The sequence below is a fragment of the Carassius carassius genome, chromosome 35 (genome assembly GCF_963082965.1).
Source record: "Carassius carassius chromosome 35, fCarCar2.1, whole genome shotgun sequence".
NCBI classification, from domain to species: Eukaryota; Metazoa; Chordata; class Actinopteri; order Cypriniformes; family Cyprinidae; genus Carassius; species Carassius carassius.
The window spans coordinates 16,767,895-16,783,461 of record NC_081789.1 but is presented as its reverse complement, the minus strand read 5'-3'; the positions used below and the strand labels follow the sequence as shown (position 1 = coordinate 16,783,461).

Below are 15,567 nucleotides of genomic sequence, written 5' to 3'. Positions count from 1 at the left end.
CTGTATCTCATGTTTAAATGAAAAATGTACTCTGTGTTATTGGCTTTCACCCCTTTGAATTAAACAGCATGGTGCTGTTTTGTTTATAGTTCTTTAAGCTACTTAATTATAATTGGTTTATAAACATTATTTTACACAGTCATATTTTCTTATGCTTTGAATAAATGTGCATTAGTAATATTTTGCCCAATGCACTCTCTTGTGGCCTCAGAAGAGAAGCCAAAAGCTTTTCTTCACCCTAACTAAAATTATGCATTTTAAATTCGAATATAATTCGAATTTGCATAATATTTAATTGCATTTATTAATTGAATTTATTTTTTCAGCCATTTTGACAGCCCTAGTTCGCACAGCTGCATTGTGGCACGAAATCTCATATAACAGTAGCTGTGAAGATCGCGCGCACACAGGAACGCAGCGCTGTCCTGTGATTTAACACTAAAGTAGCTTAGAATCTCAAAACTTATTATAGCATATTTTTCTACTTTTGAAGGAACTAGGCTATTTACTACCCACAGCTTCACAATAATATAGAGATCTTTATTCATCTCTTACACCGAGCAATAATCTGTAAGAAATGTTACGAACATAGATAAAATAACTGCTGATAGTGAGCTATAATGTCAATATCTTACCTTTAATAGTCAATCATATTTACAGTACAAACCTTGTCAGTGAACTATGAGGGCAAAAAAATGAAACAGAAACAAAATAATCGTTCATTAATCGCAATCGAGGTAAAATGTTCAATTAATCGAGGTTTTGCTTTTAGGCCATAATCGTCCAGCCCTAGACAACAGCAGTCTCCAAAAGTCAAATCATCCCACATTGCACCTGCTAGAGAAAGAGCGTGAAGTGAGGTTTGCTGATGTGAGCCAGGCCTTCATGCTGAGACAGGGGAGACCCAAATCCTGAAACACACTCCACCTGCCTCTGCCTGCTCAGCAAAAACTGAGCATCCACACTGAGAAAACGCTTGCAAGAGTTTTAATTCTCACAGTAATTGTAATCAGACCTCGGATCTGCTGGTGTTTTCTAAGATGACAGCTGGGAATGTGTCATTGCCTGCTTCCAGATCCTCCCGCTCTGAATGGCTGACATTACTGAGATTTTCAGCTGCATGATGTCAAGCTTTCAATATCTTCTTTCTAATGCATTTTGAAAGTGTCTGGATTGGGGCAAAGGTTAAGTTGGGAATTTAGTGAACCACAAACTGTTGACTGTCATTTTTCACTCGGAGCAAACAGATTATCGTAATGCAAGCAAGTGATAAATCATATGTGTTTGAAAGCCATGAAATGAATGCTGGCATTGACTGACACAGCATGAGGCTTCAATTATGGTTATAGCATTGTTTGAAAACCATAAAGTCTTTAGAGTTTTAATGTTATGATGTAATTGCCTGTACTCATGGAGAATGCATAAATTTGACCATCTGTGTGGTCTTGTTTGTGTATGCATGTGGGGACCGAATGTTCCCTCAGTGATAGTAAAACTCTATATAGTAAACCTATTTTGTAAATGTTAATTATTAGAATTTGGTGAATATTGGACATTGAATTGTGCATGCTCATTTCTCAATTTTTTTTATTGCATTTGCTGTCATCTTACTGTCACGGCTTACGCTGCTGAAAGGAACACGGAGCCGAGGGATAAACGAAACAAGGATTTATTAAATTAAACATAGGCAAGGTAAGTAGTAAATAACAGGTGGCAAGTGGCAGGTAAACGGGTGGACAAGTAGACAAGTGACTAGTAACGAGTAGACGAGTAGACCCGACAAAACAGAACTGAAAGGACAAGGCTTTTATACAAAGGATAATTGGGAAAACACAGGTGGATGGCATGACTAAATAAACAGGGACATGGAACACATGCGGAAATGACTAGACACACCTGGGAACTAATCAAACCACACAAGGAAGACAGAAACTGGGTCACAGGGGCAAAAACACACAAAATGAGTCCAGGTGTGTGACAGTACTCCCCCCCTCCCGGTAGGTGCGTCCTCGCACCGTAGAAACAACAAAGGGAGGCGTGGGTGGGAACTTGGGAGGAGGTTCCGGTGGAGGACAGCCTCCCAGGAGGGGGCCAGCAGACAGGGACTACAGAGGAAGGAGCCAGGGAGGAGATGACGGAGGGAGGAGCCAGGGAGGAGACAGGAAGGATCTGAAGCAGGAGGTACCCAGCAGGACCCAGGCCACAGCCATAACGGCCCAAGGTGGGGCAGACGGTGGAAGGAGCCATGGAGGAGGAATGGTCACTGACTCCAGGGACTCGACCCACGGCAACGGAGCAAGTGGAGGAGGAGCCTGAGGCGGAGACGGAGAGCCGAAGAGCCAGGGTGACGGGGAGGAGCCGGAGGTCCTAGGCGGAACTGATGGCTCTGGTGACTGACGCGGCGATGTGGATCCGAAAGGCCGCGGTGAGGCCAGAGTGACCGAGGACTGAGGTGTAGCCGAGGGGATGAAGGAGCCTGACGGAGCCGGAGGGACGGAGGGATGAGGCGAAGCCGGAGGAGTGGAGTCCCGAGGCATAGGATGGACGACGCCAGACCAAGGCGGAGCCGGAGGGACGAGGGAGCCAGGCAGAGCCTGCGGACTGCCGGCCCACGGCGGAGAGGAAGGAGCTAGGAGCCATGGTGGAGCCGACGGGTCAACGGGCCGAGGCGGAGTCCAGGCCTCAGAGGCTGGAGGCGGAGGTGAGGGAGACGCCAACCAAGGCGTCGCTGGAGGATGGCGGTCCCGCTGAGCTCGCACCACAATGATGGTAGGCTGAGGGCGAGCAGAGGGGCAGCCAGACGACAGCGGAGGAGGAGGCAGGAGTGGGTGGGAGGGTGGGAATTTTGGAGGAGCAGGCATTGGAGTAAGCTCTGGGGCTGGAGCCCTTCCTGGGCTTAACGGAGGATCAGGAGCCCGTCCTAGGCTTAACGGAGGATCAGGAGCCCGTCCTGGGCTTAAAGGAGGATCAGGAGCCCGTCCTGGGCTTAACGGGGAAACAGGAGCCCGTCCTGGGCTTAATGGGGAATCAGGAGCCCTTCCTGGGCTTAACAGAGGATCAGGAGCCCGTCCTGGGCTTACAGGAGGATCAGGAGCCCATCCTGGGCCTAACGGGGGAACAGGAGCCCGTCCTGGGCTTAACGGGGAATCAGGAGCCCGTCCTGGGCTTAAAGGAGGATCAGGAGCCCGTCCTGGGCTTAACGGGGGTTCAGGAGCCCGTCCTGGGCTTAACGGGGGTTCAGGAGCCTGTCCTGGGCTTAACGGAGGATCAGGAGCCCGTCCTGGGCTTAAAGGAGGATCAGGAGCCCGTCCTGGGCTTAACGGGGAATCAGGAGCCCTTCCTGGGCTTAACAGAGGATCAGGAGCCCGTCCTGGGCTTACAGGAGGATCAGGAGCCCGTCCTGGGCTTACAGGAGGATCAGGAGCCCGTCCTGGGCTTAACGGGGGAACAGGAGCCCGTCCTGGGCTTGACAGAGGATCAGGAGCCCGTCCTGGGCTTAACGGGGGAACAGGAGCCCGTCCTGGGCTTAACGGGGGAACAGGAGCCCGTCCTGGGCTTAACGGGGGAACAGGAGCCCGTCCTGGGCTTAACGGGGGAACAGGAGCCCGTCCTGGGCTTAACGGGGGAACAGGAGCCCGTCCTGGGCTTAACAGGGAATCAGGAGCCCTTCCTGGGCTTAACAGGGAATCAGGAGCCCGTCCTGGGCTTACAGGAGGATCAGGAGCCCGTCCTGGGCTTAACAGAGGATCAGGAGCCCGTCCTGGGCTTAACAGAGGATCAGGAGCCCGTCCTGGGCTTACAGGAGGATCAGGAGCCCGTCCTGGGCTTAACGGAAGATCAGGAGCCCTTCCTGGGCTTAACAGAGGATCTGGCATAGGTGAATTGGAAACCCCCTCATTTTGACCCATTTGGCGCTCCACATTTTGCTCCCTCGTGGTGGGCAGTGTCGCCGGCTCTCGCACCTGGTCTGACGGGTTGCTCTCTGGCTCTCCGTCATCGGTGGGCTCGGGCTTATGCCTCGTACCGTGGGGAGATTGTAGGCTGGGCTCTGGGTCCAGAGTGGACCTGGCGAGATCCTCCATTGGGCCGACCGTGAGAGGTGACCCATTTCTCACTAGATTCCACTCTATGAAAGCGGCGAAATCCTCCCGAGGACCATCTTCGGGTGACAACGCTCTGCACCTGGAGTTCAGGCTGGCGTGATAAAAGGTGCAGAGCGCGTGGTCCGGGTAGCTGGTGGCATTAGCTATCCAGAGAAACCGTCTGGTATGGTCCTCGAGAGACAGTCCCTCCTGCTCCAGCAGGAGGAGGAGGTATTCGGGGCGATAGAGGGGATCCATGACACACTACGGAAACAAAAAGACTGTGAAAAAACGGAAAACAAAACGGAGGGAAAACACGCAGTTTTTAACTTCTTTTTTGGTCGGGTCTTCTGTCACGGCTTACGCTGCTGAAAGGAACACGGAGCCGAGGGATAAACGAAACAAGGATTTATTAAATTAAACATAGGCAAGGTAAGTAGTAAATAACAGGTGGCAAGTGGCAGGTAAACGGGTGGACAAGTAGACAAGTGACTAGTAACGAGTAGACGAGTAGACCCGACAAAACAGAACTGAAAGGACAAGGCTTTTATACAAAGGATAATTGGGAAAACACAGGTGGATGGCATGACTAAATAAACAGGGACATGGAACACATGCGGAAATGACTAGACACACCTGGGAACTAATCAAACCACACACGGAAGACAGAAACTGGGTCACGGGGGCAAAAACACACAAAATGAGTCCAGGTGTGTGACACTTACACTCACTTAGTCTTTAATCACTAATAATTCAAAGTTAATTTTTAAAAACTAATAGTTTAATAACACTGTTAATGTAATATTTTGCAAATCTGAAAATAAATATCTATTTTACAAACTGTAGATTATAATATTGCAATGCCTTAAAGGAAAAGTTCACCCAAAATTGAAAATTTCCTCATAATTTATTTTATTTATTTATTTATTTTACATACAAACGTATTATATGCTTTTATTTATGTAGACAATATATCAGACAATATATTGTTCATAACATAAAAATGTTTTTCTTGGTATTCCTAAAATGAAGATCATGCACTGAGACTCACTTTATAGGCTATAGGTTTAATCCATGTTTGACACATTGATCACATTTTATATACTTAAAGTACATACTGGAATAATAATAAATTACATTAATAATGAATTAAACTTTAATGTAGTTTAATGTCATTTGAATTGCAAATAGTTATTCAAACCTGATGAGATGGAAGTGTTGGCAGTGAAAGGTCATGGAGGACTCCAGCAGATCCATACTGGCACAGATAAATCATCCAGCTCCTGCACTGTCCTCTATGACCTTTCCTCCACACTCATGCAGAAATGCATATGTAAAGAATATTCAGCATATCAGTGTCGCGAATGTGCATAAATTATGCATGCCTGCATGTGCTGTATATGACTTTGCTTGCATCCTTAGATATGTGAGAGTGTGTTTTGCTCCCATAGGCAACTCCATCTGCCTTCCTCAGGTCAGGCTTAGTAAAGGACATCTCATTCCCGTTACTGGCAGACCATCTACGGAGGCAGCTTGTGATTAGGCAACACGAATTGGCAGTGAAGCCAAACCGGGGGGGGGACAGTCACTTTAACACAAAACTATGATCATCGTTTCAAGGTTATCCAAAACCACCAGATCCCGGTACATCATTTGGGACAACAACAGAACAATCTCCAGTGCATATTGTCTCACTGGAGAAGAGCCCATAGCTTTTGATTATAACTCTGAATGTCTGGCTGATATACAGTAATAAGTATGCATCTTTATCCTTCAGTGAACTGCTTGTTTGCTCTTCTCTCCTCCATTTATTCATCTGTGCCGTATTTCCTCCAGCCTCCAGCCAAATACCTCTTGCCTGAGGTCAGCATTAATGATTATGGCAAGAACTGTGTGGTCATTGACCTGGACGAGACCCTCGTGCACAGTTCCTTCAAGGTACTTCTGAATACACACACCTTGAATACATGAATACTACATTTACATTTAACATTTAATTTACATTTAATAATTTACTACAATTTTGTTATTATACTTCATATAGCAATGAATAAGTGGCATATGCCTTGCTAATCAGTTTTACCTTGGCAACCATTGGCGTTCTTAATTTGAATTGAGCCGAGTGTTGACCTTTTTTATCTTCGCAACACAAATTATGATATTTTTGATGAAATCCGAGAGCTTTCTTACCCTGCATAGAGAGCAATGTATTTAATATGTTCAAGGCCCAGAAAGGTAGTAAGGACATTGATAAAATAATATACGTTCATTGTAATAATAATCCCTTTAATTATTCTACCTTGTGCCATAACTATCCTTGGAAAAAAAGGAATTCCCAGAATACACAATAATCAAAAATGGTGGAGAATGCAGGCAAAATGTTAATCATAAATGCATATTTTTCATTCAGGACTGACAAATAATAGTTAAAAATAGTTCAATGTAATTAGAAATACTTTTATTTCAACCAATTCTGTTATGCATTTTAATAAAGGTTTTATGTGCTAACGTAGCAATATGCTAAGGTCAAACTCTATTGGAATCAATTGTGAAACCGGTCTCATGCAGAGTATTATTTGCATGGAGTTCTATTCCATTTCAGTCGCTTATGAGATCCTATTTAATCCTATTTGAATACTGCTTTAGAAGGCAGCTGCCTATGTAGGCACTAGACCGTGAGGCAGCTCAGTAGGTTTTAAGACAGAGCTTTCATTTTAGTCCTCATTTCTAAATAAACATTGAGCAAATTTCGAACATTCACTCCTGCACATTGAGCAACCTATGACATGATAACAGAAGGCATTATTTTGGGGTTGTTGGGGTGGATTTGAAGTCCCAAATGAATTAAATCCTCTTCCGAGATTAAATGTTTGTCTGGTCCCTAGAAAGTAGCGCTTCGGGGGGGCCACCTGCTGAGTGCAGTGACCCACTTCTCTGCATCTTGGTTTAAGGCGTTTTTTTAGCTCTCTCTCTCTCAAACATGGTCAAATAAACAACTATGTCCAGTTGATTACATATAATCACTCTACATTTACATAAGTACACACATCCTGCTTAATGCATACATGTCTTCCACTGCTGGATACGTCCCTGCTCCCAAAGGAGAAAGACACAGACAGATACTGAATGTGTTTGCTCTAAGACTAATAACTGTGTTTTGTTAAGCCTGTCCTCCTTTAAAATGTCTGCCTGGCAGCTCCTGTTTTTTCTCAGAGAAGAGAGAAAGAGGCCCAGAGAGAGGGATGCATGCCTTTGTGCGCGTTCACAACCTCACATACACACACAGATACACCCATCCTGACACCAAAACACACACTCACTCACATACACACATGACATCACATTGGAAAGATATGCTCACAGTTACACAAAAACGGTTTGACCGTGACCGTACTTGACGAGTGTTTACAATTTTTTCTATTACTTATAATTATTACTTAGCATGTTCTGTCTCAGATGGCTTGATTTTCTCAGTGACAGATGTTTTTCTTTTCCTTTCCTACATACAGTGGCTACAAAAAGAATTTGAACAATAATATTAAATATTTAGCATTTAATGCAATGGATTTTTTAAGTTTTAGACATAATATTTTACAATATTGAACAAAAGTCTGTACTTCATTGCCTTTTTCTTTTTAATATATATATATATAAGTTGGTTAACTATTTTTAATACATGGCTGTCTGGAATTCTTGATTTTCTACAATTTCTATGTTGAGTTTGGTTTATATATACACATGTGCGCACACACACAAACACACACACACACACATACATAAATTCATATATGTATACATATTTAAAACTATATTTAAAGCATTTTTCTAGCTAATAAATACTGTTGTGCCACTCACAATCCCCATTCATATAGATCACCCACTCCTCCTGCTGGCCATATTATGAACTGATGTGTAAATCAGTTGACTGTGAAAACTGATCTGAAATCAGTCCCTTCATTAAATATTTATTTCAGACAGACATTAAATTACTAAAACATTCAAAAATCTGTCCACTGTATTTCTAGACAAACATTCAAACAGTTAACTGAGAAAAATCTTTTTCTTAATGGTTTAGCTTGTTTTCCAGTAAAAAACATTCTTAAAATATGATACATTTACTTAATAATAATAATAAATTATGATACTTTAACTGAGTATACAGTAGTTTTCATACCCTTTTAAGCATAAAATGATCTGTACATTTATGGTAAAATTAGAAAAAAAGTCAAATGCTATGCTAAACAAAATTATATTAGTAAAATACAAAACTAATTATTTCAAAATAACACTAATTAAGAATATTATGTTCTGCAGTCATTGTAAATAAAACTATGCAACACAGTCATGATGTTATGCAAGCCAGGTCAGATATTGGATGAGCCTCCTCCTCACCCGTCCAATCAGAACTGAGATCCAAAGAATTTCCTTGTTTTTAACAAGCCCTTGAAAAGTGCAGAGAGCAAAAGTTTTTTTCTCCTCTTCTCATCCTCATCTTCCTTTCTCTTTCTCTGTTTGCAATAAGACAGCTCATAGCCACCCGCTGGGTCTCTTTCATCATCTCCCAGTGCTCTACAGCACGTCTCCTCCTCTCTCTCCCTCTGCTTTCTTAAAAAGCGTATCAAGTCTCTTTTCAAAGACGCTTGCAGTTCCAGCTCCATGCAGTCAGCTGTCAGAAACACACACGCTCAAATGCACACACTCATGCACATACACGCTCAAAGAAGTCTAATTGAAAGTCTTGACTACAGGTAGCTGTGAGGCGGTGCATACCTCCCTCTGGCACTCTCAGAGAACAGCGCAGCTCATACAGCCGTAACATGCTTACAGTGGGTTTCAAACAGGCTCCTAATGTGTGATTTCCTGTTTTGTGCCTGCAGCCCATCAGCAACGCAGACTTTATAGTCCCTGTGGAGATTGACGGGACAGTTCATCAGGTACCGTGCAAATGGGTTCAAATGTAGCCATGGGTAAATGGTCACACTTTGTCGGCAACAGGTTATTAACAAAGCTCTCGCCCCCTTTGAATCTGGACTGTGTTTTTTGTCTTGCAATGTCACCATAACCTTGACAAGCCATGTCATAAATTGAAATTAAAGGAATATTATGTGTTCCATACAAGTTAAGCTCTATTAACAGCATTTGTGGGATAATAAAAACAAATATATTTTGACTTGTCCTTTGTTTCCTTTAAAAAAAAATAATAATTACACACTGAGGCAGCTACAATGGAAGTGGATGGGACCTATTTTTCGAAGATTTAAAATGATTTTTATTAAAGTAATAATCATAAAAATAATACATTTTAGTTTACTTATAAAATGCTAAAACATGCAATATTTTAGGCTTAAAGCTGCGCAATCCATCATTTTTACAGCTGTTTTGGGGCCCTGTTAAACATAATTGTTAAATTACTGTAGATAAATTTATGAAATTTGTGAAATTGGAACTTGACACAGAAAATGTTATTTAAGTGATTTTCACATTAAAACCATGTTAACACTTTTGGTTACATCATCTCGTGGCAACTATATTGTAAAAATGTAAAAAAAAAAACAGCAGTTGCGGTTGCCAGATATTTACTGTAAAAATACAATAGAAACTTTTTAGGTTTTACAGATTCAAATTTAATGTACAATAAAAAAAGTATACTTTATTAACTGTAACAATGTTACTACGTCAAATTAATTAAGCTGTTTTTACATGTTATAATATACTGACTACCACCTTAAAAATACAGATGGTAAAGACTAAAGACACAACTACTGTAGCTTATTCAAAAGCTGAGGTAAATACTAATAAGTGCATGATGTTATACAAAACAGCATCATTTTAACATGTGACATACAAATAAAATCACATAAAATGTAACAAAAAAATCTAATATTCATAATTGATAAGTTGTTTTTCACTTCCCAAAATTGTACATTTAACAGTTTTTTACTATAAACTATTTACCATAAACCAATTAACTGTAGGATTTTTACTGTTAAAACTGTGATCATTTTTAAAGTGTATTTATATTGTCTTAACAGTTATGCATTTACCCTGTTCAGCTGCATTATAAGTATTACATTTTGCTTCTTTAAATAAATAGAGTGAAAATTAGAAATTCAGTTTTATGTTAATCAACATTATGCCACATAAAGCTCTACTTCTACTGAAACTGAAATATTCCTGTAAGAAAATAATTAAGAATTGCTACATAAAATACATCTCACTGTTCTGTGCATTCTCTGCTGTATTAAGACATTTTTCCAACATGTGTCCTCTGAGGTTTTGTCTTTTCATCTCTTAAGAAGCAGTAATATGTAAGTGACCCCAAAGGGTTCATGCTAAATCACAGTCTGAATCTGAACTCATTTCCTTTTTATCATTCTCCTCGAGTCACTGGGTACGATGTAGTCAACAGCACACGCTCGAGGTAACTAACTTGAAGTAAACAAATGTCACCAGTCTGAACACAGCCGAAAGAGTAAACACACTTGAGGGGAGTCTGAAGTCTGTTGATTGTAAATCTGTGTGTGAGTCAATATGGCTCATTTGTTGCTGGAAAACATCTGCGAGGTGGCTGGTACCTGGTTCAAGTAATCCAGGATAGGCTTTGTGGATCAGGGTTGGCCTGTTCTTGGTTACTTGCACTGGGTTGCAGCAACTGAACTACAAGTTAAAAGACTGAAACTCTACAAAGAGGTTTGTTGAAGACTCAAAGTCTGCAGAATTCCATCAGTAATAGCTGTTTGTTTGAAGGTCTACGTACTGAAGAGGCCTCACGTGGATGAGTTTCTGCAGAAAATGGGCGAACTGTTTGAATGTGTTCTTTTTACAGCCAGCCTGGCTAAGGTAAGATTTCCTTAGTATTCTTTAGACTGCATCTAAACCATCTTAAGGACTAAAAGCTTGCAATTTCTAGTCAGTATTTTTCAATATTTGGTCAATTAGTCAATATTTTACAGGCTCGACTTAGCAAAGGAATCATTTTCAGTTAAAGCTGACAATGTTAGCATTGTAATGTTCATGAGCCCTGTGGTTCAACAAAGTTGAGAAAAGTTGAACGTTATGCAAATAACAAAAAATTGATGGAGTGAAATCAGTGGAGCTCACAGCATCCATCTCCTGCAAGATACTCGCCGAGGAACTTTAATGTTGTTTAGAGCGATTTTGCTGATCTCTGTAATATGTATATATACCTTTTATAATAAAAAAAGTGATGTGAAACTGAGTCAGAAAGTTTGCAGTGAGTTTGGTTCGTGCATTGATAATCATTTATCTTGCTCATGAGATGATGTGTTATGCGCCGTTGGTATTAATATAAAATGCTTTTCCTGCCAAACATTCATTTTCAGCAGCAAAAAAACAGTTTAAGTAGAATCTTATTTTATTGCAAATTTATCCCATGTTTTCAATAGCTGGGGGGAATTAATCAGATTTGAATCCATAAACAAAAATCCATATATAAATCCATATATTTTTTGGATTGAGTTAAAAAAAAATGAATGTATTATTTATAAGTAATTTATTATTTATTTGTTACTTTTTAGAGACATAATTATTTATTTATTGTTTATTTACTTAATTTCTGAATTTTGAATTAATTAATTCATTATTAATATTATGATTAAGTTAGTAAAATAATTTTTTAAAACTTATATATTACTTCATGTCAGTTTTTTTGGCTGGAATTGTGTCAGATACATAAAGGGTATGTTATTTATTTATATATTTATTTTTTTATTTAATATATAAATATTAATTCATTCATATTAAATTATTATAATGATTACACTCAAAACTATTTATTCAATGTACTTTTTCATGTTTTTTTGGGGGGGGGGCTTAAATAATTAAATCTTTTTTCATTTATTTTATTTGTACATATTTTTATTAAAGTATTTTGAATTCCTTTATTTTTAATAAATTTTAAGAACAGCATGCTTGAGTGCTACTGACACTCTGCTGCCAGACTGCTTTGCTGCAGTGTTGTAATGTATTTATTTTTTTTAGAAATTTGCAATAAATATTACTTTTTTTTTTCTTTTTTTTTAAGTCTTAATATTTGAAAATGTATTTAACATCTATAAAATATACATGTATGGTATTCTTTTCTTTACTATTTTTTATTTATTTATTTTTTATTCAGGACCGAGATAAAAGGCTGATGTCTTCTATGCATAAATGCAGGCAGGAGAAGTTAGTCTGTCTGGTCACAGTGTGATTGTTGTATTGTTCCATCTCTATCTTGATCTTGTAGTATGCTGACCCTGTAGCAGACCTGTTGGACCGGTGGGGTGTGTTCAGGGCTCGGCTCTTCAGGGAATCCTGTGTGTTCCACCGGGGGAACTACGTCAAAGACCTCAGCCGACTGGGCCGAGAGCTCAACAAAGTCATCATAGTGGACAACTCGCCTGCCTCCTACATCTTTCATCCAGAAAACGCTGTATGTGTCACTGAGGACCTCAGCTGCATTTGATTTGACATTGCAGCTTCAGAATACACTATTACTATATAATATAGGTTGCAACCTGACTCCTAGTGCATTAATTTATATCTTTATCCCAGAAAAAAAATTTTTTCAGTGGAACTAATGAGGTAGAACCCAGCCACTGGCACTTTACACTCATTTGTCAAAACTTCTCATTAATTATAGATATTAATCTAACGGAGAGACCTGAGGAGGAAGCTGCAGTCCTACTGTACCTCAGTGCTGTCACCTCCTACACACGCTTGCATCCCTCCGCTTAGATGAGAAGCTGTTATTCTGTATTCAAACTAATGAGCTGAAGGTGCTGATTAAAGCTTGTGGCAAAATAAGTTGGTTGCCAACCCTCTACATTGCGATTTAATGGAGCCACTGGCTAATAAATTCTCAGATTTTACTCGCCAGTGTGTGAGCTGGAGGCTAAGTATAAGTTTAGCACAGATATATTTTCACTTTTTGCTTTTTTTCAATTCATCTCAGCGGATGCACAGCATACCTGTATTTGACGTACCATAAACTGTGGTGTGAAGATGCACAACTTGCCGTCGCTTTGCTTTTTTTCTCACACGCAAAGAGAGAGACTTCGAGAGAGTCTTACATACCATGCAGAATTGACGCGCTACATGTAAACAATATTCTTTCTTATATTTTCCTGCCAAAATAACGGAGTTCTATTGGAATTCTCCAGCTTTTAAGAACTGCTGGGTTCTCTGGTAGTGGGCGTAGCTAATGCGCAATAGACAACCTCATTGGCTGGTGCTCACCTATTATCATCATCCCTGTAATGACTGAATGATGTTAAGAGTGTAATTTCAGATATTTAAAAAGTTGTGCCATTTAACACACACACATAAATATGTGTGTTGGTAAAATATACATATTAATATATATAAAATATACATAATATACATATCCATTTATGTACTATGGGGAAGTTTGACTGGCTGACAAATGTTCTTATCTAAGGTTCTGCGAATGTAGTTCCAGGCTGCTCTTGACCGCATCACGTCTGTATGACTTTGAATGAAATTTCAAATGATTTCAGTTATTTCAAACGTCCTTACAGTCTACAACAGCAAAAGAACCAAAACCCACAATGACACTGGCCAAACAAATAAATATAGTATACAATAGGATAAAAATGACAGATCATTTCCATGTTAAACATTTGCTTCACATTTGGATGGAAACCCAGCTATTGTTGTGGAACAGCTCAGTTTGCAGCAAATGAAAACGAATGTGGGTCACACATTTAACAGATGTACTGTAAAATATAATGATAATCTAATATTAATAAATTATTATTAATATTTTCACTGTATTTAACACTATTTTACAGTGAAATATTACAGTTTTGATGTTTCTTATTGTGTTTTTAGTCACAATGAATATAATACAATAAGAAACCAACAACAATAATAACATTATTATTAGTTATATTGATATATATATATTTTTTTGCCATGAACCCCCCCCCCCCCCCCCCCAAATTGTGCATCCTTAGTACTTTCATATTTTTAAACAGACAAAATTATTAAGTATATAAGGATATCAATGGTCTAAAGAGGCCTTTTATTAAGAGTTTATATATATATATATATATATATATATATATATATATATATATATATATATATATATATATATATATATATATATATATATATATATATAAAGAGACAGAAAACCAGGGACAAAACAAGTAGCTTGAAAACAATTTTTTTTAAAAAGCATCAGTTATTGAACACATTTAGAAATTTCACTCTTCCGTCTTGCTAGCTGTTAAAGTCTTTTCTGTGTGAAAAATGAAAATTCGGTCATTATTTATGCACCCTCATGTCATTTCAGATCTTTAAAATATGACTTTACTGTATGTTCTTCATGAAGTCATAAGAATTTTTATTTTTGGCTGAACTATTCCTTTTTCTTGGGGTTTCTTATGCCTTATAAATGGTAATCTCATTCATAATCTAAAGAACTGCAAATTGTATTTTTATTGTTTAAAGCAACTAGCTCAAAAAAGCGTTTTCAGCTTGGTCTTATAATGGTGTTTGTGTGTCTGCAGGTGCCGGTGCAGTCGTGGTTTGATGACATGACAGACACTGAGCTGCTGGATTTACTGCCACTGTTTGAAGGCCTGAGCAAAGAGACGGACGTTTACAGTGTGTTACAGAGCCTGAAGGCCAGGTAGCATACGGGTCCAGCACTGCCTCGCAAACACAAACACCCCCTCCAGCTTCTCAGGCCAAGCCACCGTTTGGCCCTGGCCTCTAGAGGACACCACTCACCCATCAAAACGCCACTCCATCTCCCTCAATGGACCAACGGCCAACAGAATTCCTTGGCAAGCAAATATATACACTTAGTTAATTTCAACTTTTGATGCAGATTGAAGGGGAAAAAAGCATTTTTAAAGAGAAACACAAGAGTTTACTATCCTTAAGTATATTTACCAGGAAAAAGAACAAGACGTACTATTTTTCTGGACCGGCGTGAAAACACGGAACTTTTTTTTTTTCTGTTCAGGCTATGCAGGCAGTCTTTTCAGTGGCGTTAACTAGTTCCAACAACTGTGATTTACTTTTTCTCGTTCTCTCGTACCAAGTGCCTTCTGACTTGTTTTTATGGGGACACAAATGAGTTTTTGTATGCTGCATATTTACAGTTCGAAACCTTTAAACAAACACTTGCTGTAAGAGCGAACGTTTGAGTCTTTTAACATTCGTGAAGACTTTTCTGTGACGGTCAGAAGGGCCCTTCATTGGAATGAATGATATTATCGGAGATGATGATGTCATTATTTTCTTGGGTTCTTGTATGCCTTCGAAAGTATAGCATATAAGCATTGTGTTCAAAAGAAACGTTTGCATCTATTACCAACTGTGATTTGAATTAATAACACAATATATTGTGAAAATAAAAACTAAAGTTGATCAACAATCCAATACGTCAGGATCTGAAATGAATAATCATCATTATTAAAATAAAAAATGCAATCAATATGAAGAA

At 39.4% G+C, this 15,567-nt stretch overlaps 1 protein-coding gene across 2 annotated transcripts in view; it reads left to right on the top strand.

The window, feature by feature from the left end:
- Positions 1-15,567, top strand: part of ctdspla (CTD (carboxy-terminal domain, RNA polymerase II, polypeptide A) small phosphatase-like a) — a 55,427-nt gene extending 39,860 nt beyond the window's left edge. For both annotated transcript variants that reach the window (XM_059524634.1, XM_059524635.1), the window contains 5 exons: positions 5,919-6,020; positions 8,960-9,016; positions 10,830-10,922; positions 12,331-12,516; positions 14,624-15,567. In XM_059524634.1, the coding sequence (XP_059380617.1) occupies positions 5,919-6,020; positions 8,960-9,016; positions 10,830-10,922; positions 12,331-12,516; positions 14,624-14,749 (564 nt within the window). In that variant the 3' untranslated portion in view covers positions 14,750-15,567. The remainder of the gene's footprint in view (positions 1-5,918; positions 6,021-8,959; positions 9,017-10,829; positions 10,923-12,330; positions 12,517-14,623) is intronic.